The sequence below is a fragment of the Trichechus manatus genome, unplaced genomic scaffold (genome assembly GCF_000243295.1).
Source record: "Trichechus manatus latirostris isolate Lorelei unplaced genomic scaffold, TriManLat1.0 scaffold00255, whole genome shotgun sequence".
Lineage (NCBI taxonomy): Eukaryota > Metazoa > Chordata > Mammalia > Sirenia > Trichechidae > Trichechus > Trichechus manatus.
The window spans coordinates 109483-133408 of record NW_004444191.1 but is presented as its reverse complement, the minus strand read 5'-3'; the positions used below and the strand labels follow the sequence as shown (position 1 = coordinate 133408).

The window sequence follows — 23926 nt, the reverse complement described above, 5'->3', positions numbered from 1 at the left end:
TCTCGGCCCCCTGAGGACAGGCCTCCTTCCAGCCCTCTCAGGACAGGCTCCTCTCGGCCCCCTGAGGACAGGCCTCCTTTCAGCCCCCTGAGGACAGGGGCCTCTCAGCCCCCTTAGGACCGGCTCCTCTCGGCCCCCCTCAGGACAGGCTCCTCTCAGCCCCCTCAGCATAGGCTTCTCTCGGCCCCCTCAGCACAGGCTCCTCTCAGCCCCCTGAGGACAGGCTTCTCTCTGCCTCCTGAGGACAGGCTCCTCTCGGCCACCTCGGGACAGGCTTCCTCTCGGCCCCCTCGGGACAGGCTTCCTCTCGGCCCCCTTGGGACAGGCTCTTCTTGGCCCTGGCCTCTGCCCTGTTAACAAAGCTCTTTAGCTCCATCAGTAAGTGCCCGAAGGCGCCCCACTCCACCAGTAAGCCTTGGCCTGAAGGCGCTCAGCTCTCTAGCTCAGTGAGTCGGCAAGCCTGGATCCACCAACAAGTGCCTGGAGGCACCCCGCTTACATCAACAAGCCTTCTGCCCAAAGATTCTCAGCTCTCTTGCTCTGTGGGCCAGGAAGCCCACTGTGCCATCTTACGCCAGTCTCGTGGTTCTGCTGCCACTGTTTCTGTGCTCTTCTTCTCACTGTCTCAAGTGTTACAGCTCTCTCAGTGTCCTGGGTCTAGGAGGTTCTCAGCATGGGCACCCTGGGTCTAGAGGACTTACTTCATTCCTGGCTCTTCCTCTTGATGGTATTGAGGTCCACCCTCCCAGTCTTTGGGATTGGGTCATTTTAAACCTAGCAGGTTGGCAAAACTGACCAATCCCCTCATTAAGGCTCCACATACCTTATTTGCATAGTCCCACCCCCATAGGGGTTCCCTGCACCTTATTTGCATTATTAGCAGGCTGTGCAATCCCCTTGGTGGGCCACAAACACCTTATTTGCATAACACCACCCAGTCATTTTGTGGGAGTCACAAGACCATGGATAGAAGGACCATATTGAGTAATTCACTGCACCACACCTTCAAATTGAATATATTTAGTGTTATGAAAAACTTGCCACATGCCCATGTTTTTTCCTGTTTTGCTGGCAGCCAGTGAAAGCAGCCATGGACCAGCAGTTGGACCAGCCATGGACAGCTAGAACCACTGATGTAGTTGTCTTGCGTGACTCTAGAAGCTCACTCCCCATGTTCACACTATTCAGCAATGCTATAGTGACTCTCTGAATACCAGCTTAGAAAAAAGCGGGTCTAGCTTCCAGCCACTGGCAGTTCTGGGTCACATCTTTCTCTCCCACGCTGGGCATGTGAATCCAGTGAAGGTAGGCATTTTTCTCAAGTGCTGGGGCAACCTGTGGCAGAGTTGGCTGTTCAGGGGGTTTCCTCCACAGCCCTTCACACTAGGATCTCTGAAACTTGCTTACTACAGAGTGATCAGTTATCATTTTTCCAGGTGAATCCTATGACATAACAGGTGTTATTTATCACAGTCTTCAGGATCGAGTCAAGAAGTAACTCAGAATAGATCTGGGATTAATTTAATGGAGGAAGAGGGTGCATATGATAGGGTGATCTGAAAGGGAAGCAGAAATAAAAGGCTAGAAACTGGGTCTCCAGATCCAAAGGAAGGTCGAGCTGAATTGAGTTGAGCCATGAGTCAGCCTCTTAAGTCGTCCCAGGTGGTGGTGCTGGGGTGGGGTTGTGAGCGAGGGGCTTGAGTAGTTCTGAATGCTATCTGATCTTCTGCCTCTTCTGGGTTTTAGTCAGTGCCTGAGGTCACTGTTGGAGGTAGACTGTGATGAAGTGGCAGAGTGAAAAGGGAGATAACTAACAATAAAAGAATATTCCTTGTATGGTTATTTCCAGCCACCCCTACCCTGGGCAGCTACTTCCTAACCATCATTTTCTCTGGATCCAGCTGCCCTGTCCTGTGCGGCCACCATGCCCCGTGCCGTTGTCTCCTTTCAAGTGTTGTGCTCTCAAGGAAGCACAGCTGCTGTCCACGGACTGGAGATGTTGTGTCCCTCTGGAGAGGGAAGGGCAGCCCTGACAGATGGCATCCACCTCTGCTCACACGTTTCCTCCAAAGGGGAGGTCACTACCTATTTGACCATAGCTCTGGGAGCAGCAGAGCTTGAGGCCTCGCTGGATGAGTCTTCCCTCTCTTTGGAAGTTGCAGTTTTTCTGACTGTTTTCTATTTAAAACCCAGGAGACTTAGTTCTGTGTCCCAGTGGGGATAGTCAAACCCAGACCCCCCAGGTGATGCCATGACCTTTTCCTTTCAGTTCCTCTGAACTGTCTAAGCTGGTTAGATGCTCACTTGTAAGTCTCTGTGGCTGAGACCAGAGGTTCCGAGCATGACGGTGGCACCAGGTCACCTGGGGAGCTTGTTGCCCACAGATGTAAGGCAGGAAGTGCATGGAAAGGTACCCGTGGCCAAGAGGACAGGTTTCAGGCCACTTGTTTCCTTGTGTCATCACTCGCGTGAGAAGATAGACGGTACTTGTTTTCAGTCGTACCACAGCAGGGAGTGCCCTGCAGCCTGAAAGGAGGTTCTCGGAGTCAGTAGCAGCCTGATTAGTTTACTTGGTAGATGTGACAATAAGTAAACATGCTGAGTCCCCTTTGAAAGTTTGTTACAAATACTGCTGCCGTTTGTTTGGTGTCTCCTAATGTGCTAGAGTGCTGTATGTAATCTAATAATAATAGCCAGTGTTCACAGAGCCCTGCTGGTACCGTGGTTGAGAGCTCAGCCGCTAACCAACAGGTCAGCAGTTCGAATTCACCAGCCACTCCTTGCAAACCCTGTGTGGCGGTTCTACTCTGTCCTATAGGGTCGCCATGAGTCGGAATCAACTTGACGGCAGTTGGCTTGGTAAAGTTCATTAAATGCTTACTGTATGCTAAAAATTATACTAAATGTATAAACCATTATTTTACTCGATTCCCATAATAGTCCTAGGAATTAGGTCCTGTTATTATTTCCATTTCATAGACCAGGAAACTGAGGCTTACTTGTTAAGATCACACAGTTGGTTAATGAAAGAGCTCTAATTTAAATGCATTACAGTGATATCAAAACTTTGTTTTCATTACTATAATAATTAGGTCTTTCATTGTAACAAAGTTTTCCAAGGGTAAATCATTGTAGGTGATAGGTCAAAGTAATATAGCAAGCTATCAAATTGGTCTACTGGAGTAGCATCTTTATATGGTAAATATACTGTTGGAAATCACTTTCCTGGGTGGCCAGGGTTAAAAATTAAACAGCTTGTGCTTGACTGCAAAATAGCAAGTGAAAAATAATTCTTCTGCTTGAAGGAGGGAGAGATTTATTAAATAAGAGAAAATGAAGCACAAACCATAAAGGAGAAAGACTGATGTATACTATCACATTAAAATTAAAGACATTAAAGGATGGAGTTGTATTTAAAAAGTCAGAGGACAAACCATTGACTTGAAGAACTGAATGTAAGTAACAGGATGAGTATTCAGAATACATAAAGAATGCTTGCAAGTTTGAAAAATGCAAATAATCCAGTATAAAAAAGGGTAGCCCTTTTTTATCCAATAGAAATCCCATTTTTTAAAAAAGGGTCAACCCCAATGGCCAATAAACAAGAGAAAAGATGCTCGTCCTCATCAGTAATCAGAGAAACGCAAATTAAAACCACAATGAGATACCATTTCATATCCATCACTGTGGCCGAAAAGAAGTCTGACAACACCAAGTGTGGATAGGAGGAGAGCCGTAGCTCACACAGTGCTGATGGAAAGATGCCTTAATACAGCCCCTATGGGGAGAATTTGCTGATGTCTAGTGACGTTGAAGATGTGCAGACCCTCCCAGCCATTTACCGTGGAGAGTCTCTGCCACCTGTACATTACGAGGCTTGTACCGGAATGTTGCCAGCAGTGTTTGTAATATCAGAAAACCGGAAACTTCCCCAATGTCCATTAGCAGGAGAGTGCATAGTTGTGGGAATTGATCTAAAAGAATCTTATTTAAGAGAGAAAATGAACTACAGCAATACATACCAACATGAGTAACCAAAAAATAAAAACATAATGTTATATGAGTAAAAAAAGGTTGTAGAATAATACAGTATGATACAGTTTATGCAACATTTAAAAAATGTGGAAAATAGGACAACATATTGTTAGTGGCAACCCCCATAGGTAGCAGAAGTATATAGATGGGTACAAATGCAGATGTGATAAATGCGGTTGTAGGTTAGTGGTTACCTCTTGGGAGGAGGAAGAGACTGAGATCTGGGGTGGATACCCAGGAGCTTTCAGCTATCTTTGAAATTTTTTATTTTACTGGTGGGCCAGTGGGTGTTTGTTATATTTTTATATATATCTTTTTCATATGTCTGAAATTTTGTCTGTTAAAAATACTTCTCTCACCTCTGAGCCAGTGCTGAGATGTCACAAGTGCTCAATAAACGTTCTTCGGGGACACGGGATGAATGGAGAGCCAATGAGGAGACCCAAAGGCCATTGTTGCGCTTTGCGCTCTTTTACCCTTAGTGCACCTGGGTCTTCTGCAGGTGGTGTGCATGTGTGCTTGCGCGTGTGTGTGCATGTGCGCACGTGCCCCCATGTGTGTTTAATGAAGTCTTTTAAAGTTAGTTTTAAATAGGTGTGAGTTTTAGATGGGGGGAAATGAGAAGCAGCATCTCTGTATCAGCCCAGTAGAACTGGGAAACATGTAATAAAACCCATTTGTCAGACTTCTGGTGTGGAAGAGCCTCAGAGTTGTGACTTTCAGTCTGGAGGCTTGCTAGCTGTGTATCAATGAGCAAATTATGTGGTCTCTCCGAGCTTGAGGTTCTGCCAGTCATGGCCAGCACTATAATGCGTGTGTCAGGCTGACCTGGTGCCTACAGCTGTGTACTCAGTACACACTGTTCTCAGATTTGAATAGTTAAGGGCTTTTCTCCCCCATCTATCAAACATAGGGTTATACTAGCTTCCATTTCTCTGGTCTGTGTAAGCAGCATAGGAAGGAGATTTGCATTAAGATACGCCACTGGGGCCTGTGGTCCTAGGGAGTAGCCGTGTTTGTGTTGTGCTTCAGGTGTTTACAAAACACTCTAGTACTTGTGATTTCCTTTCCTCCCACTGTAGCTCTGGGAGGTGGAAGGAACTGATGTTCTTACTTCCAGTTTACCAAGAGGGGAACTGAGACTCGAGGACGTGAAGTCAGCATTTAAAGTGCCTGTACAGCTGCTCAGCACCAGGGCCCGCTGGACCTTAGCATCTCAGAGGCCCAGCCGGTTGCTTTCCCAGAGGACAGTGTGTTGGTAATTCTCATCACCTGGTCGGTTGAGTACAATGATTTGGGTTCACAAGTTGTACCATCTCTGAGTTGGCCTTCACTTCAGTGGGATTTTGTTCCAGTCAGCTCACGTTTTCCAACTTCCCTCCCCAGTGGCTGGTGAAGCGAGCCATAGAAACAAAAGAAGAGATGGGCGACTACATCCGCTCCTATTCCGTATCCCAGTTTCAGAAAACCTACAGTCTTCCAGAGGTTAGTATTCTGCTCTTCTTGCTCATCTGAGAACGTGAGAGCACGCTTGGAGACTCCCCTGGAAGGAGCAGCCTGGTCAGGTTCCAGAAGGGGTACTTCCCCCGATCCCCCTCCTGACACACTCCTCAGCTTGGCATCTCTACCCCTGCTGGGCCTCACCCAAGTATTGAAACTGGGCCACCTCATTCATTTGAACTGCCTCTTTAAGTAGGCACTGACTTTCAAACCGTATAAATTTTTCTTTTTTTGTCTTTTATTTTTTGAAGTAATATTCTTTTTTAGAAAATAAAGATCTCTTGCCTTCCATCGTAAAAATAATAGATAGTAATTGCAAAAAATCTGGAAAATACAAAGGCATACAAAGAAGAAAAGTCACCCATAACCTGTTCACCTAGCCAAACACTATTAAAGTTTTATTGTATTTCGTTCATATTTTTGCATGTATTTTCCTATGGTTGTGGTCACACTATACATAAATGATTTTGTTTTCCTTCTTCACTTAATCTTTTTAAAATTAGCATGACATCCATTTTTAATGCCAGTATAAGCTGTTCTGTTTATGTAGCATCATTTAGATAATGTTCTCCTCTTTATTAGGCTTATACAATTTTGTACCACTTTTTGTGCAGTTTCCCCTGTTCCTCAGAGGTTATTTTTCTGGTTGGGTTATTTGGGTGGTGGGGAGACAGGCTTTGCCCTCCCCCATTCCCAGATTTTAAAGGGGCTGGCATTAGAAGCTGCCCTCTGAAACTGGGAGATGGTGGTGGTGTCTTCCATTGCATGCTTTCGGTGAGCAGGGATTGAGGGCAGAGTAGTGGTCAGGAAGTCCTGAGAGACTCTGCTGTGATTTATTTTGTTAAACATTCAGGCAAGTGTTTGGAGAGACCTTGTGACCACAGTCTCGGTAGTTCAAGTCTTACTACTACAGTTCCCTGAGTGTGGAATGCAGATTCCTGTTCTGCCTTTGTACATCTTTGTTCCACCTTGAGTGCTCCCTGCCCACCTCTCCACATGCCCTCCTCCTGAGCACGTCCTCTCAGGACATCCCACAAGGCGAAGGCTGTGTCTCCCAACATCACTCTTCTGCTCACTGCAGGATTTCTGAAAGTGTTGCTAAAATTATTTCTGAGCTTGTCTTCCACAGAATTCTTGTTATGTGGGATGGTAAGACGTTTCCCACCATGTGTCCATCAGTTGGTAGAACTGTGGTGACTTGCGTGTTGCTGTGATACTGGAAGCTTTGCCACCAGTATTTCAAATACCAGCAGGATCACCCTTGGTGGACAGGCTTCAGTGGAGCTTCCAGATTAAGACAGACTAGGAAGAAGGACCTGGCAGTCTACTTCTGAAAAAACTGGCTAGTAAAAACTTTATGAATAGTGGCAGAACATTGTCTGATATAGTGCCGAAAGCTGAGCCCCTCAGGTTGGTAGGCACTCAAAATACGACTAGGAAAGAGCTGCCTCCTCAAAGAAAAGTCGACCTTAATGACACGGATGGAGTCAAGTTTTCAGGACCTTCATTTGCTGATGTACGTCTCAAAATGAGAAGAAACAGCTGCAGACATCCATTAATAATCAACGTGGAATGTATGTGTGAATCTAGGAAAATTGGAAGTTGTAAAAAATGAAATGGAAGACATAAAGATCAATGTGCTAGGCATTAGTGAGCTGAAATGGACTGATATTGGCCATTTTGAATCAAACAGTCATATGGTCTACTATGCCGGGAATGACAACTTGAAGAAGAATGGTGTTGCGTTCATCATCAAAAGGAACATTTCAGGATCTATCCTAAAGTACAGTGCTCTCAATGATAGGATAATATCCATACGCCTACAAAGACGACCAGTTAATATGACTATTACTCAAATTTACTCACCGACCACTAAGGCCAAAGATGAAGAAATTGAAGACTTTTACCAATTTCCGCAGTCTAAAATTGATCAGACATGTAATTAAGATGCATTGATAATTACTGGTGATTGGAATGCGAAAGTTTGAAACGAAGGATCGCTAGTTGGAAAATAAGGCCTTGGTGACAAAAATGATGCCGGAGATCACATGATAGAATTTTGCAAGACCAACGACTTCTTTTTTTTTTCTTTTTTTTTAATATTTTATTGTACTTCAGGTGAAGGCTTACAGAACAAATAGTTTCTCATGAAACAGTAGTGCACATGTTGTTTTATGACATTGGTTAACAACCCCACAACATATTAACCCTCTAAATTCTCAATCTTTTTTTTTTTTTGGTGAAAATACACATAGCCAAAGATACACCGTTTCAAAAATTTCTACATAAACAGTTCAATGACATTGACTATGCTCTTCCAATTGTGCTGTTATTCTCACTTAAGATGAAGGCTTACAGGACAAAATAGTTTCTCATTTAACAGTTACTACAAATGTTGCCCTATGACAATGGTTAACAATCTCACAACACATCAACCATATCCTTACTCAATCTTGTGTTCCCTATCACCAGCTTCCTTGTCCCCTTCTGCCTTCTGGCCCTTGTCACTGGACTCTGTAGCTCGTTAGTCTCATTTGGTTTTGCAGGGCTGTCCACTCCCAGGCTGAACATGAACCTCGGAGGTAACTTCACCACTGAGCTAAAAGGGTGTCTGGGGGCCATACTCTCGAGGTTTCTCCAGTCTCCTTTAGGCCAGTAAATCTGGTCTTTTTTTTTGTGAGTTAGAATTATGCTCTACATCCTTCTCCAGCTCTGTCCAGAACCCTCTGTTGTGATCCTGGTCAGAGCAGTCAGTGGTGGTAGCTGGGCACCATCTAGCTGTACTGGACTCAGTCCGGTGGAGGCCTTGGTAGCTGTGGACAGTTGGTCTTTTGGACTAATCTTTTCCTTGTATCCTGTTCTCTTCATTCTCCCTTGCTCCCGAAGGGATGAGACCAGTGGAGTATCTTAGATGGCCGCTCACAGGCTTTTAAGACCCCGGACACTCTCACCAAGGTAGAATGTAGAGCATTGTCTTTATAAGCTGTGTCATGCCAATGGAGCTAGATGTTCCCCGAGACCATGAAGACCAGCGACTTCTTCACGGCAAATTTACGTTTTTCAGCAACATGAACAGTGACTATGCATGTGGACTTCACCAAATGGAATACACAAGAATCAGATCGACTACGTCGGTGGAAAGAGACGATGAAAAAGCTCAGTATCATCAGTCAGAACAAGGCCAGGGGTAACTGTGGAACAGACCGTCAATTGCTCATATGCCAGTTCCAGTTGAAGTTGAAGAAAATTAGAACAAGTCCATGAGAGCCAAAATATAACTTTGAGTATATCTTACCTGAATTTAGAGGCCATCTCAAGAATCCATTTGATGCATAGAACACTAATGACTGAAGACCAGACGAGTTGTGGAATGACATTAAGGACATCATACATGAAGAAAGCAAGAGTCATTAAAAAGACAGGAAAGAAAGACCAGTGTCGATGTCAGAAGAGACTCTGAAACTTGCTCTTGAATGTAGAGTAGCTAAAGCAAAAGGAAGAAATGATGAAGTAAAAAAGCTGAACAGAAGATTTCAAAGGGCAGCTTGAAAAGACAAAGTAAAGTATTGTAATAAAACATGCAAAGACCTAGAGTTAGAAAACCAAAAAGGGAAGAACAGGCTCGGCATTTCTCAGGCTGAAAGAACTGAAGGAAAAATCCAAGCCTCGGGTTGCAATATTTAAGGATTCTCCAGGGAAAGTATTTAATGACACAGGAGGCATCAAAAGAAGAGGGAAGGAATACACAGAGTCACTGTACCAAAAAGAATTGGTTGACATTCAGCCATTTCAGGAGGTAGCATATGATCAAGAACTGGTGGTACTGAAGGAAGAGGTCCAAGCTGCACCGAAGGCATTAGTGAAAAACAAGAGTCCAGGAACTGACAGAATACCAATTGAAATGTTTCAACAAATGGTTGCAGTGCTGGAAGTGCTCACTTGTCTGTGCCAAGAAATTTGGAAGACAGGTACCCAGCCAGCCAACTGGAAGGGATTCATATTTGTACACATTCCGAAGGTGATCCAACAGAATGTGGAAATTATCAAACAATATCGTTAATATCACACAAAAGTCAAATTTTGCTGAAAATCATTCAAAAGCAGTTGCAGCAGTACATCAACAAGGAATTGCCAGAAATTCAAGCTGGATTCAGAAAAGGACGTGGAACCAGGGATATCATTGCTGATGTCAGATGGATCTTGGCTTAAAGAGAATACCAGAAAGATGTTTACCTGTATATTATTGACTATGCTAAGACATTCGACTGTGTGGATCGTAACAAATTATGGATAACATAGCAAAGAATGGAAATTCCAGAATGCTTAATTGTGCTCTTGAGGAACCTTTACTTAGACCAAGAGGCAGTCCTTCAGACAGACCGAGGGGATACTGTGTGATTTAAAGTTAAGAAAGGTGTGCGTCAGGGTTGTATCCTTTCACCATACTTATTCATTCTGTATGCTGAGCAAATAATCTGAGTAGCTGGACTATATGAAGAAGAATAGGGCATCAGGATTGGAGGAAAACTCATTAACAACCTGCAGTATGTAGATGACACAACTTTGCTTGCTGAAAGTGAAGGGAACTTGAAGCACTTACTGATGAAGATCAAAGACCACAGCCTTCAGTATAGATTACACCTCAACATAAAGAAACAAAAATCCTCAGAACTGGACCAATAAGCAACATCATGGTAAACGGAGATAACATCAAAGTTGTCAAGGATTTCATTTTACTTGGATCCACAATCAACGCCTGTGGAAGCAGCATTCAGGAAATCAAACCACTCATTGCATTGGACAAATCTGCTCCAAAAAACCTCTTTAAAGTATAAAAAGCAAAGATGTCACTTTGAGGGCTAAAGTGCGTCTGACCAAAGCCATGGTGTTTTTAGTCGCCTCATATGCTTGTGAAAGCTGGATGATGAATAAGAAAGACTGAAGAAGAATTGATACTTTTGATTTATGGTGTCGGTGAAGAATATTGGATATACTATGGACAGCCCGAAGAACGAACAAATCTGTCTTTAAAGAAATACAGCCAGAATGCTCATTAGATACAAGAATGGTGAGACTTCATCTCATGTACTTTGGACCTGTTATCGTGAAGGACCAGGTCCTGGAGAAGGACATCATGCTTGGTAAAGTAGAGGGTCAGCCAATAAGAGACCTTCAATGAGATGGATTGACACAGTGGCTGCAACAGTGAGCTCAAACATAACGATTGTGAAGATGGTGCAGGACCTGGCAGTGTTTCATTCTGTTGTGTATAGGGTCGCTAGGAGTCGGAACCGAGTCGACTCCACCTAATAACAACAACAACAAGATATTTTGCCTGAGCATGGTGTTCTTTGATGAAGTAAGTTTTGGTAGCACCAGTTAAACAGAGTTAAACTGGTTTCTTTACCACAGGATTACTCTGTAATCAGTACACTGTGAACCTCAGGCTGAAGCGTGCTCTGTCCTGTGTTCTAAGTTGGTTGAATCGTGGAACCCTTTTTTCTAGGAACACTTTATAGGAATAATGTTGCATGAAACAGTTCAGGAAACACTGACCTGACACTGAATTTCGGTACTTGATCTAAAACTTAGTAAATTATAAGACCAAGAGTGTATTTTTATATAGTCCCATGTGTTTTGAGGGACCACCTACCTAGGACATTCCTGTAATAATAATTACAGCAACAGTAATAATAGCTAATAGCTGTAGGGCCTCTGTGAGTTGGAATTGACGCGACAGCACACAGCAACAGCAACAATAGCTATCAAATTCTTGGAGTCCCTAGGTGGTGCAAACAGCTAAGTGCCTGACTATTAGCCAGAAGATTGTCGGTTTTAGCCGACCCAGAGGCGCCTTGGAGGGCAGACCTGGCTGTCTGCTCTTGAAAGGTCCTATGGAGCAGTTCTACCCTGCACATACGGAGTTGCCATGAGTTGGAATCCACTTAACGGCAAGTAAGAACAACATCAAATACTTATACGTTACGATCCCAGTACGTCACATGCCGGTATTATTTAATCCTCACAACTGCCCCCTAAGATAGAGACACTGAGGTTCAGAGAGTAGGTAACTTGTGCGAGGTTTTAGCGCTCATAAGCATTTGAAATGAGAACTCTTGTCTTCACTGTTCTACTTCCTGGTCCCTCTTTTTCTTACCAGGCTATAGGGACCATGCTGAAGCCATCTGCAGAGGTCCTAGCCCCTTCCTATGGGGAATATATGCCAACTTCTTAGAAAATTGAGACTAATGCAGGCAAAGTAGTCATTAGAAGTCAGGTTATTAGGCAGATTTCTGAGCAGTGCAGTTGAGTTTTAATCTTCACATAGAGTTTGTTTAACCTCTGTTTTGTCTTGCAGGATGATGACTTCATAAAGAGAAAAGAGAAGGCCATCCAGACAGTTGTTGACATCTCAGTAAGTTCCCTGGTGCATGTTCTTCTGTAAGAGCACCATGTAGCCTTGAAGTAGCTCTGTGGTTTAAATCACAAAAACACTGCTCCGTGAGGTTTCCGTCTGCCGGGATTGCCCAGGCGCTGACCTCACATGGGTGTATGGGGAGGCCCTGCCCCCTGTGCCCAGCATCAGGTGGCCGTCAGCATTGGCAGGTGGAACTTGCCCAGCTGTTGCCTGGTGTTTTCTCAGTTCCAGTTTTAAGGAAGAAATCTTCCAAACCCAAAGCCCTTTCTCTCATTCCAGTGGCAGGTTGTAAACCTAATAAACCGGAAATGGTAAATTGAGATAACCATCCCATGGTGGTTTTGTAGAGGCAGAGTAGCCTTTGAACTTTGTGTGGGAAGCTGTGGGATGGCGTTTATCACCACACACAGTGTCTGAACCCCTGGGCACCTGCACGCGTGTGTCCACTTTCCCAGCACGAGGGGCAGTGAGGAACATTGGTCCTTCTCAGGACACTCTGGGCCAGAGCCCAGCAGAACATTGATGCCTGGGTGTAAATTCTCTTTCTTACATAAATAATGTGAGCGATTTTTTGCATGGTACCATACTAAATGTTTTACTCAGCATTGTTTGTGAGATTCAGTCATGTTTGTATGTGTAGCTCTGGTTGATTTTTACCATTGTATAGTCTATTGTACGGAGCCTTGGTGACGCAGTGGTTAAAACACTTGGCTGCTAACCTAAAGGTCCCCGGTTCAAACCTACCAGCCGTGCCACAGGAGAAAGATGTGGAAGTCTGCTGTTGTAAAGGTTGCAGCCCTGGAAACCCTATGGGGCAGTTCTGCTCTCTTCTATAGGGTCACTAGGAGTCGGAATCAATTACGGCAACGGTTTTGGTTTTGGTTTATAGTCTGTTGTATTAATATGCCACCAAGCTTAAATGTCAGATGCATGTTTTTTATGCAAATGATTTGGGTCTCATACATCGTGAACTGTAAAGATTGAGGCAGTCTGGCTTCTGTGGCTTGGTGAACTGGCTGTTGAGTTGTTCCAGAAAAAGGACTCTGAGCTTGCCTGTGCTAAGAATAAGCATGTGGTCTCCAAAGGTAATTACCTACTCTGAAAATAACAATTATTTGATGATGTAAGACATGAAGTGTTCATTTAAAACAAAAAAAAAGTCTTTGTCATTTTATAATTGTAATTGTATTATTTCCTCAAATTTATAATGGAAATGGGAGAAGGTAGAAAACCTTTAAGATAGTGACACTCTGAAGCCAGATGTTGTTTTCTGATTTGGTGGCCACATTAAGTAATAAGAGATGCTCTGACATCAGAGTAATTTTTTTCCTGGTTGTGAAATGGGTGTTCAGTTTAGAACACCATTGAAGTTTTATTTATTTATTTATTTAAGGTTGATAGCTACAAGGCAAGAAAACCAACCTTAATCTCATAACCCAGAAGCAGCCACTTCAAATGCTTGGGCATATTTCTTCCATGTTTTTAATGTACATTTTTAAACTGAATTGGAATCATACTTTATATATAATTTTGTATTTTTTTTTCGGTTACCAATATAGAGTATTTTGTATGCTATTAAATATTTCTCATAACAACATTTCTCATGACAAATAATAACCAATTGGTTGGGTATACTATAGCTTTCCCCTGTTTTAAATGGTGCTTCATTTCTGGAAGCATATATCAGAACAGGTAACCTCAGACAGGGAACCAGGTGGCCTCGGGCAGGAGAGGAAGTGAAATTTTCTTTTCCCTATGTCTTAGTTATCTACTGCTGCTATAACAGAAATACCATAAATAGATGGCTTCAACAAACAAGTTTATTCTCTCATAATCTAGTAGGCTGGAAGTCCAAATTCAGGGTGTCAGCTCCAGGGGAAGGCTTTCTCTCTCTGTCGGCTCTGGAGGAAGGTCCTTGTCATCAATCTCCCCCTGGTCAAGGAGCTTCTCAGCACAGGGACGCACACTCCTGGCTCTGCTTTCTTGGTCGTATGAGGTCCACCTGTCTCTCTGTTCACTTGTCTCCTTTATATCTCAAAAGAGATTGGCTCAAGATACAATCCAGTCTTGTAGATTGAGTCCTGCCTCATTAACATAACTGCTGCTAATCCCATCTCATCGACATCATAGAGATGGGATTTACACCACATAGGAAAATCACATCAGATGACAAAATGGTGGACAGTCACACAATACTGGGAATCATGGCCTAGCCAAGTTGACATACATTTTTTGGGGATACAGTTCAATCCATGGCACCCTATAAACTCTGTATTGTTTGAATTTCATGCTGAGTCTGTGTATTACATAATAAAAAAACAATAAATACAAGTGTAAAAAATAGAATGTTTAATTGAACGTCTTCATGCATAAATCTCAGTCAGCACGAGCCCTGGATGGAGAATGAGAAAATATTAAACAGTTCTCGGCAATATCACCCAGTTCAGAAGCTAGCATAGCTGTTAATGGTCCTCTCAGTAAACTGGACCTGGGTCTCTGTCCCCATTGGGCTTTTCAGGCCTCTAGAGACATATTATTTTTTCTTCTCATTTGTAAAGGGGTTTTTTAAAACATCTTTTTGGTAATGTGACTGCCTATACTTCAAGGAGATAATAATGACACATACTTACGTCGTGCCTTGACAGTGTTCTGAGCATTTACATGTAACTCATCTAGTCCTCACAACCACCCTACGAAGTAGTCATAATTGTTTTACAGGTGAAGAAACTGAGGCACTAAGTTATGTAAGTTGCCAAAAGTCACATTGGTAATGAGGATGGGACCAGGACTCAAAACATACTCTCCTAATCTCTGTACTGTAAGCCCTTAGATAAAAAGCTGCTTGCAGCTGATTAGAAAATAATATCAAGATAAAGGAAAATGAAAATACTTGTGAGTCTCTTTGATCATAGTTCACGTTGCTTGGTTCATTGCCATTTTCATGTGGGACCTTACATCCTCAGTTGACTGGCAGTGTGTTTTCAGCAGGAATGATACTATAGGAAGAGTTTTTATGGATGGCTAGAGGTTGCCTTTGAGCTTGTTTTTTGTTTGTTTTTCTCCTTTCCTAATCTTCACTTCACACACTGTTTAAGTTTCTTAGCAGAATTCTACTAACATTAGCTTTCATCCCTCCCACCCCCCACTTCTTCAAGTACTTACTTTAAAAAAAACATTGCTGTTGAGTCGATTCTGACTCATAGCGACCCTGTTGGGCAGAGTACAGCTGCCCCATGGGTTTCCAAGGAATGACTGGTGGATTCAAACTGCTGACCTTTTGGTTAGCAGCCATAGTACTTAACCACTACATCACCAGGGTTTCCTGTACTTACATTGCTGGCTGAAAACAAGAGTTCCAGATGCTCATAAAACACTCCAGGACAGTAGTGCCTATCCCTGGATTATTCCTGTGAGTCAGTATAAAAAAAAATTGAACAGCTTGCAGTACTGTATTTGTTGTCATTCTCTCCAAGGAGAATTCTTCCCCTCTTAAAGAGAATAACGTCTTCCCCTGATGAGACCATCATGGCGGCTCTTCACAAATCTCGTATTCTGAAGGGTGTTTTCTTCTTCCTCCAGCCCTTTTCCAGTTCTGCCCTTCAGGTACCTTGTCAGTGTTTCTTGCCTGCTCCTTACTGACAAATCTAGAATCCCAAATTTAAATTGTGAAGGGTAAATTGAGTATAAAAATAACATCAGACATATTGGTGTCCAGTGTTTAGACCCAGCCTTTTATAAAATGTGTGTGTAGCTGCCACGTGTTTATTGAGTGCTTTCAGTATTCCAGGCAGCTGATTAGACATTTTATAATCACTCTCATTCACTCTTCACCAACACTCAGGGAATTATTTATTATTATTTCCATTTTATAAATCAGGAAGTAGAAGCTCAGAAAAATTAATAAATTCCCTATGGAGTTGTAGAGCTAGGAAGAGGCAGCCAGATTTTGATTTTACACCTGACTCCAAAGCTAGCTCTTCAGAAGAGGTGTTGACACTTCTCCAGTTTTCTCACTCTTCCTTCACGTGGTCTCTCTGATTGCCCACATGTGCCTGGCACCAGTGATGCAGTAGTGTTGCTGACTTCTTTCAGGACTCTGGGACATTACTCGTCTGGGTCCAGAGACTCACATGCATCCAGGGTAGTTGGGTGCTCTCCCACCACCTCTCCGGTCCCTTATGGGGGCATTTACTAAGACTTTTCCAATTTGAAGACACTTTGCTCCGCTGAAGAACGGATGCTGAATGGAGGTGGTCACGTTGTCTGCTTTTTTCAGCTGCTAACATGATACTGTTGTGCCTCTGCCAGCAGGCTTTTACTTACTCTTTGTTAGACATAACCTCTTTTTAGAAAATAGTTATTAAACATGTTAATATGTTTCAAAATATTCAGCTTATTCTTGTCTTTACCAAAAAAAAAAAAGCATTGCCTTGAGTTGATTCTGAATCATGGCAACCCCATGTGTGTCAGAGTTGAACTGTGCTCCATAGGGTTTTCAATGGCTGTGATCTTGTAGAAGTAGATCACCAGCTCTTTCTTCTGAGTTGCTTCTGGGTGAATTCAAACCACTAACCTTTTGGTTAGTAGCTAAGAGCTTAATGTTTGTGCCACCAGGGACTCCTGTTCTTGTCGTTAGCCATCCTATTAGGACAGTTCTAGTCTTTTGCATTTGCCCGTGGTCATGTAGCCCATTTAAGTGCTTTTTTTTTTTTTTTTAAAGCTTACTTTTCTTAGCAAAGAAGATATTCAGGCGACTAATGGACACATGAGGAAATGCTCACAATCATTAGCCATTAAGAGAAATGCAAATCAAAACTACAATGAGATACCATCTCACCCCAACAATACTGGCACTGATTAAAAAAAAACGAAAATAAGAAGTGTTGGCGAGGTTGCAGGGAGATTGGAACTCTTATGCATTGCTGGTGGGAATATAAAATGGTACAACCACTATGGAAAACGATATGGTGCCTCCTTAAAAAGCGAGAAGTAGAAATACCATAAGATCCAGTAGTCCCACTGCTAGGAATATATCCTAGAGAAGTAAGAGTCATCACACGAGTTAACTTATGTACTCTCATGTTCAATGCAGCATTATTCACAATAGCAAAAAGATGGAAACAACCTAAGTGTCTATCAACAGATGAATGTATAAACAAATTATGGTACATACACACAATGGAATACCACACAATGATAAAGAACAGTGATAAATCCACAAAACATCTCACAATATAGATGAATCTGGAGGGTGTTGTGCTGAGTGAAATAAGTCAGTCACAAAAGGACAAATATTGTATGAGACCACTATTGTAGAAACTTAAGAAAATGTTTACACATAGAAAAAAACAATCTTTGATGGTTACGAGTGAGGAGGGTAGGGAGGGCAAATCACTACATAGATAGTAGACAACTGTTAACTTTGGTGAAGGGAGAGACAACTCACAATATAGGGTTAGTCAGCACAGCTTGACCAAGACAAAGCCATAGAAGCTTCCTAGACACATCCAAACACCTCGAGGGACCGAGTTACTGGGGCTGAGGGCTGGGGACCATAGTCTCAGAGGACATCTAGGTCACTTGGCATGACATAGTTCATAAGAAAATGTTCTACATCCTACTTTGGTGAGTAGTGTCTGGGGCTTAAAAGCTTGAGAGCGACCATCTAAGAAACATCTATTGGTCCCATCCCATCTGGAGCAAAGGAGAATGAAAAAACCAAAGACATGAGGAAAATATTAGTCCAGAGGACTAATGGACCACATGAACTACAGCTTCCACCAGCCTGAACCTGGAAGAACTAGATGGTGCCCAGCTACCACCACTAACTGTTCTGACGGGGATCACAACAGGGGGTCGTGGACAGAGTGTGAGGAAAATGTAGAACAAAATTCAATTCACAAAGACCAGACTTACTGGTTTGACAGAGACTGAAGGAGTTCCCAAGACTGCGGCCCCCCCAAAACCCTGCTGACTCAGAACTGCACCACTCCTGAAGTCCACCTTTCCACCGAAGATTAGTTGGGCCTATAAAACAATAACACACGTGAAGAATGTGCTTCTTAGTTCAATCCAGTATATGAGACCAAATAAACAACACCTGCCCAAAAGCAAAGATGAGAAGGTAGGAAAGGACAGGAAACTGGACAAATGGACACGGAGAACCCAGGGTGGAAAAGGGGAGAGTACTGACACATTTCAGGGATTGCAACCAATGTCACAAAACAATTTGTGTACAAATTTTTGAATGAGAAACTAATTTGCACTGTAAACTTTCACCTAAAGCACAATGAACTTAAAAAAAAAAATTCTGTTTTACTAGTGCAGCAGACATGATAGTGACAAATTAGGAAATGGAGAAAAAGCACAAAGACTAAAACACCTGTGGTACCAGCAACCAGGGATAACCACTGATATTTGAAGTAGTTATATCTATATCAGTGTAGAGCTCAAAATGGTGTTGCACTGTGTATTGTTTGTTCTTTTTGCTCAACAAATAAATCAGGGCTTCGAACTGGTTTGAACCAGTGCAGTTGTGTCCAGTGAGGCAAAACCAGGACAGACCTGAATTTTTACAATTTGGGTGATCCAGAACAATAACCAGAACGGGAAAAAGTACTGTCAAAGCCCTGGAATGGGAGACTTGGAAGAGGCATAGTGAGCCCTTTCAGGGGCCTGATGCATGAGATTGGATTATTGGCAGGACTGAAGAGAGTGACACATTCTAAGTGGCATGGTTGGCAGCTGTCTTAGTCATCTAGTGCTCGTGTAATGGAAACACCACAAGTGGATGGCTTTAGCAAACAGAAACTTACTCTCTCACAGTTTAGGAGACTTGAAATTTAGGCCACCAGCTCTAGGGGAAGGATTTCTCTCTCCGCTGGCTCTAGGGAGGAGGTTCTTGTCTCCTTTCAACATCTGTGGGCTTGGCGTTTCTGGGAAATCTTCATGTGTCTTGGCATCGGTCTTCCCTTGGGTCTAAGAGCTTCTCAGCACAGGGACCCTGGGTCCAAAAGATGCACTCTGCTCCTGGCTCTTCCTTCTTGGTGGTAATGAGGTCCCTTTCTTCTCTGCTCGCTTCTCTCTTTTATATCTCAAAAGAGATTGACTCAAGATACAGTCTAATCCTATGGTTTGTGTCCTGCCTCATTAACATAACTGCCTCTAATCCTTCCTCATTAACATAACTGCCTCTAATCCTGCCTCATTAACATCATAGAGATTAGGATTTACAACACATAGAATAATTACATTAGATCACAAAATGGGGACAACCACACAGTACTGGGAATCATAGCCTAGCCAGATTGACACATTTTGGGGGGACACAATTCAATCTATAACAGCCGCCATCTTTGAGCAGGACATCATTGTTTCCGACTCTCTTCAAAATTCTGCGGGCAAGAGATTTGGTTGCTGTGTAACACGTACGCTGCTCTTGTTTTCTGAGAGGAAGATTAGGCTTCTAGCAGGACCTTGACCCGTAATTTTTCCCATTCCGGTTATTGTTCAAATTCACAAATTTTGAAAATTTGAGTCTGTTTCAGTTTTGCTTCCTTGGCCATGAGTTAACCAGGAAGAACTGGTTCGAAGCCCTGCGATAAATATATCTCTTTAGCGTTGTTAGTGACTGCAGATTATTCCATTGTGTGGAAGTAATTTAACTTTATTAGCTTGGATCTTTTTTCTTTTTCATCATTATGTAGCACACCCTCATAGCTAACTTTTTTCTTTTATGTTTAATTATTTAGGAAGGATAAATTCCATGGAGCGGAATTGGGTCAGAGGTTATGCTTAAGGTTGCTGATACCTCTTGCCAGATTGCTGGGCAGAAAGGCTGTCTGTGAACTTTGGTATCTGAGCTTCTCGCTTGGGAGCTCTTTGTCTTGGGCTGCCTTTCTTTCCTCCTGGATTAATCCCAGCACTTCTGCTTTCTCCTGTGACGTGTGGCCTTCTTGACTTCTCCATGGCTCCTTTTAGCTTTGGAGGAGGCATGCCTGATGGGAGGTGGCATTTTCAAAGGACACGAGAAAAGGAAACTGTTACTACCCCGGGGAAGGCCTCCCCTGGCCACCTTCCACTTCCACAGCATAATTGGCTCGTTTGTCTCACTTAGTGTGCTGCTAACACCGCTTACTGCCTCCTCTGCTGAGCTGTCAGTCCTCCATCTCCATGAAGCCCTGTCCAGGGAGGCCTGTTACTCTTTTTCACCTTGGCGTTCTGCCTCTTAACCTTGGCGTTAAGATCGCCTACTGGGAAATTTTACCGAAAACCCCAAAAGATCCATTAATTTACTATTTATCAAGCATTACATGTAATGTTCAGAATTCTGTATGAAAATAGAGGGGACAGAAGAGAAAAGAAGAAGACATGGTCCTTGACGTCTTAGAACCTCCAGTCTAGTTGGAGGGCATGCTTTGTGGAACTTACTAGATCAGCTAAGAAACCGGTGTGTTCTGTAGGGAATACTGTGAGGAGGGCCTTTTCATCCAGCATGTCCCATGTAAACAGAGTGACGTAAGTAAAACAGTACGTTTAATATATATGGGTGCACATACACACATACACATACACATATGTACATCAGCCCTTGTTAACAGGTCTTGTTAAATATATTGATAAATTAATTCTCACAGCAACTTTACGTAGACACCCAGTTTTACAGATGGAAAACAACTTGCCCTACAGAAGTTAGAGTAACTTGCCACATGTCAGACAGCTAGAAAGTAATGGAACAAGCAGTAGAACCCTGGTCTGCCTGGCTCCATGTGTTCATTCAGTAGTACTGATTGGGCACTTGCTGTGTGCCAGGCCGTTCAGGAGCTGAGGTGACATCAGTGACTTTCCACCACCTTATTCTTACGCACCAAGTTACACTGTTGAGTACAGACTTGAGGAGAAGGGACCTCAAAAAGCAGCAGGTGTGCTTAGAGACTAGGAAAAGAACAAGGTTCGGGGTTGTCTGGAGAAAACACTACGGCCTCAGCTAACTTTCCTAATGATAGATTCCTTCTTCTCTGTAGAAATGAAAGCCATCCACTCATCTCACCTCATTTCCTTCACTCATTATGCGGGAGCTTCATTGTATTTGTTTGTCGGTGGTGGTTTTATAAATGTGAGAATTAAAAAAAAAAAAAAGTGTTTGCCCCAGTTATAACAGTTTTTTCTTCCTGGGCTTTTTCAGGACATTGCACTGGGAGCCCTTGAGGCAGAGGCAGAGTTTACTCCCAGGCCTCACGGGTGAGGTGTATCTGCTAGAGATGGGCTTGCGCTGTTGAGCCCCCGTGAGAGTGAGCCACTGAGGTCATCGGAAGCACCTGAGGGAATGTCGCTTCCTGCTGACTTGGGTGTAGTCTGGCCCACTGGAGCTTTTGAGTGTAAAATGCCAAATTGGTAGTGGCTATTTCACTGCCTGCTCTGTTATTTCATAAAAGGGTTGTCTGTCATAATTGGGAGGGCGGAAAATGGGGATTTGCTGAAGACATTGCTGTGATACTGTGTTCTTCTCATTGCCTTCCCAGCCGTCTGGGATGTGGACTCAGGAACTACTCTGACAGGTGAACCTGACTAGGAACCAGACCGACACGTTTGAGGTCTGTGATTCTTGTAGTACGCGAGTTCTCTGCTTTACAGAATACCTGTTGCTGTTTTTGATTGCGACTCATGGCAGCTTCATGTGTTATAGAGTAGAGCTGAGCTCCATAGCGTTTTCTTGACTGTACTGTTTTTATGGAAGCAGATCACCAGGCCTTTCTTCCGTGGCCACTGGGTGGGTTCAAACCGCCAGTCTTTTGTTTAACAGCTTAGTGCAAACTGTTTGCACCACCCAGGGACCTTCTGCTTTAGACAGGGTCACCTTAATTTTTTTAACCTCACTCATGTCCCTTTCAGTACTGCTGAGACAGATGATCACAGCTCACGATGAAGGGTGATCAAAGCTGAGATATAAAACATCTTGCAGAGTAGTTAACAGCTCAGTTCTGGACTCATGCTGACTCCTTCATTTATAACCTTTGTAACCATGGGCAAGTTATTTAACCTCTTTGTGCCTAAGTTTCCTCATCTATAGACCGAAAACAAGGACAACTACTTTGTAGGTGTGAGGATCAGATGGACAGCACATTTAGAACTGTATATGCCTGGCACATACCTAGCATTCAGTGAATGATTGCCATCACTATTGCTACCCCTGTCGTTGTTGTTGGGTGCCGTCGAGTCGGTTCTGACTCACAGCGACCTTACGTACAGCAGAGCAAAACACTGCCCGGTCCTGCGCCATCCTCACAGTCATTGTTATTCTTGAGCCCATTGTTGCAGCCACTGTGTCCTTTGGAGTGCCTTCCAACCTAAGAGGTTCGTCTTTCGGCACTTTATCAGACAGTGTTCTGATGCTGTTCATAAGGTTTTCACTGGCTAATTCTTTCCAGAAGTAGACCTCCAGGTCCTTCTTCCTAGTCTGTCTTAGTCTGCAAGCTCAGCTGGAACCTGTCCAGCATGGGTGACCCTGCTGGTATCTGAATACCGGTGATATAGCTTCCAGCATCACAGTAACACACAAGCTTCCACAGTAAGAAAAACTAACAGCTGTGTGGGGGATTGCTACCGCTGCTAATGGCAAAAGGGTCGGTTGATTCTGCATACGTATCTTGTATATAATCGTGTAAAATGTGGAACCTTTTTTATTAATATCAGATATTGATAGAATTATGTTACCAAGTCATTATCTTTGCAGGATTAGAAGAATAAATGGAACTAGAAACTGGGAAAATCCTTCAGGATCTATAAGTCCAGCCCTCATTTGACAAATAAGGGAACTGAGGCCCAGTGAGAGGAACTGTCTCTTCCAAAGTCATGCAGCTAGTTAGCGGCAGAGATAGAACGAGGCATCAGCGTTCCTAACTCCTGTTGCTTTAAAGGGTGACTTAGCAATAGTTCTTTGTATTTAGCCTGGAAACCTCTGACATTTAGACCCTCATTACTCAGGCAAACTGTTGTAATAATCCATGTGGCAGCCTAGATTATATATTGAGTCATATGAGAGGGCTCAGCTGAAATGGCCCTTGGGTGGTTAGGATGCCCACGGGGGACAAGTTAGTGTAGTGGAGAAGCCCCAGATTAGAAGGCAGGGCACATAGGGCCAGACCTAATAGTATCCTAGGGATCTTGGACAGATTAATCTCTGCTTCCTTGGTAGTAAGGTGGTGATAATAGAATCTGTCCTGTCTCTGCCTCATAGTGTGGTTATAAAATGCTAAAGATGAGGCGTTGCTTTAAAGTATGAGGGATAATTACACACAGGCCAACATTGTCGTTGGCAGAATAAAAGGTTCTTTCAGCCGTTGGTTTCGGAATGCTATTGTTTTGGAGTTAGTCTTTTTTTAGAAGAATCCAGTTTCCTGTCTTGGATCATTGACTCTATCAGTGGTGACAAAGGAAGGTAACGGTTAAGCTCAGTTACGTGATATTGCTAGAACGTGGAGCTCGGCGGGAATTAAATCATCTGCACTAACTGACGTCATACGTGCTCGTTACTGTTTTCTGTATGAATCTATTTTATTTTCAGCTTCCTATTGATGTGAGTACCAGCAGCAAACTAGGAAAAATTTATGGCAGAAATTTGTACAAACAACCTTCTAGCATCATCCATTCAGCATCATCCGAGGCCCTGTTCCTTTTTCACAAAGTTGTTGAGATTGTGTGTTACGTGAAAAAAGAATGTTTTTTCTGTATGATTGAAACTTTTCATAATAAAAAATTAAAATAATAGTAATGAGATTAACCAGAATTGTCAAGGGAGAACAGTTCTAGTTAGAAGAACATGTTGCCGTCTGGAGAACCCTGAGAGTGAATGTTTGCCATGGTGACCTCCAGACAGATTAGGCGTGGTGACCCCCAGACAGAGATCAGACGTGGTGACCCCCAGACAGAGATCAGGCGTGGTGACCCCCAGACAGAGATCAGGCGTGGTGACCC

General features: G+C 43.2%; 1 protein-coding gene across 1 annotated transcript in view; it reads left to right on the top strand.

The window, feature by feature from the left end:
- CCDC93 (coiled-coil domain containing 93) overlaps positions 1–23926 on the top strand; it is a 103268-nt gene that overhangs the window by 19719 nt on the left and 59623 nt on the right. Inside the window, exons 5-6 of the mRNA XM_023724685.1 lie at positions 5422–5520; positions 11894–11950. Of these exons, the coding sequence (XP_023580453.1) occupies positions 5422–5520; positions 11894–11950 (156 nt within the window). The remainder of the gene's footprint in view (positions 1–5421; positions 5521–11893; positions 11951–23926) is intronic.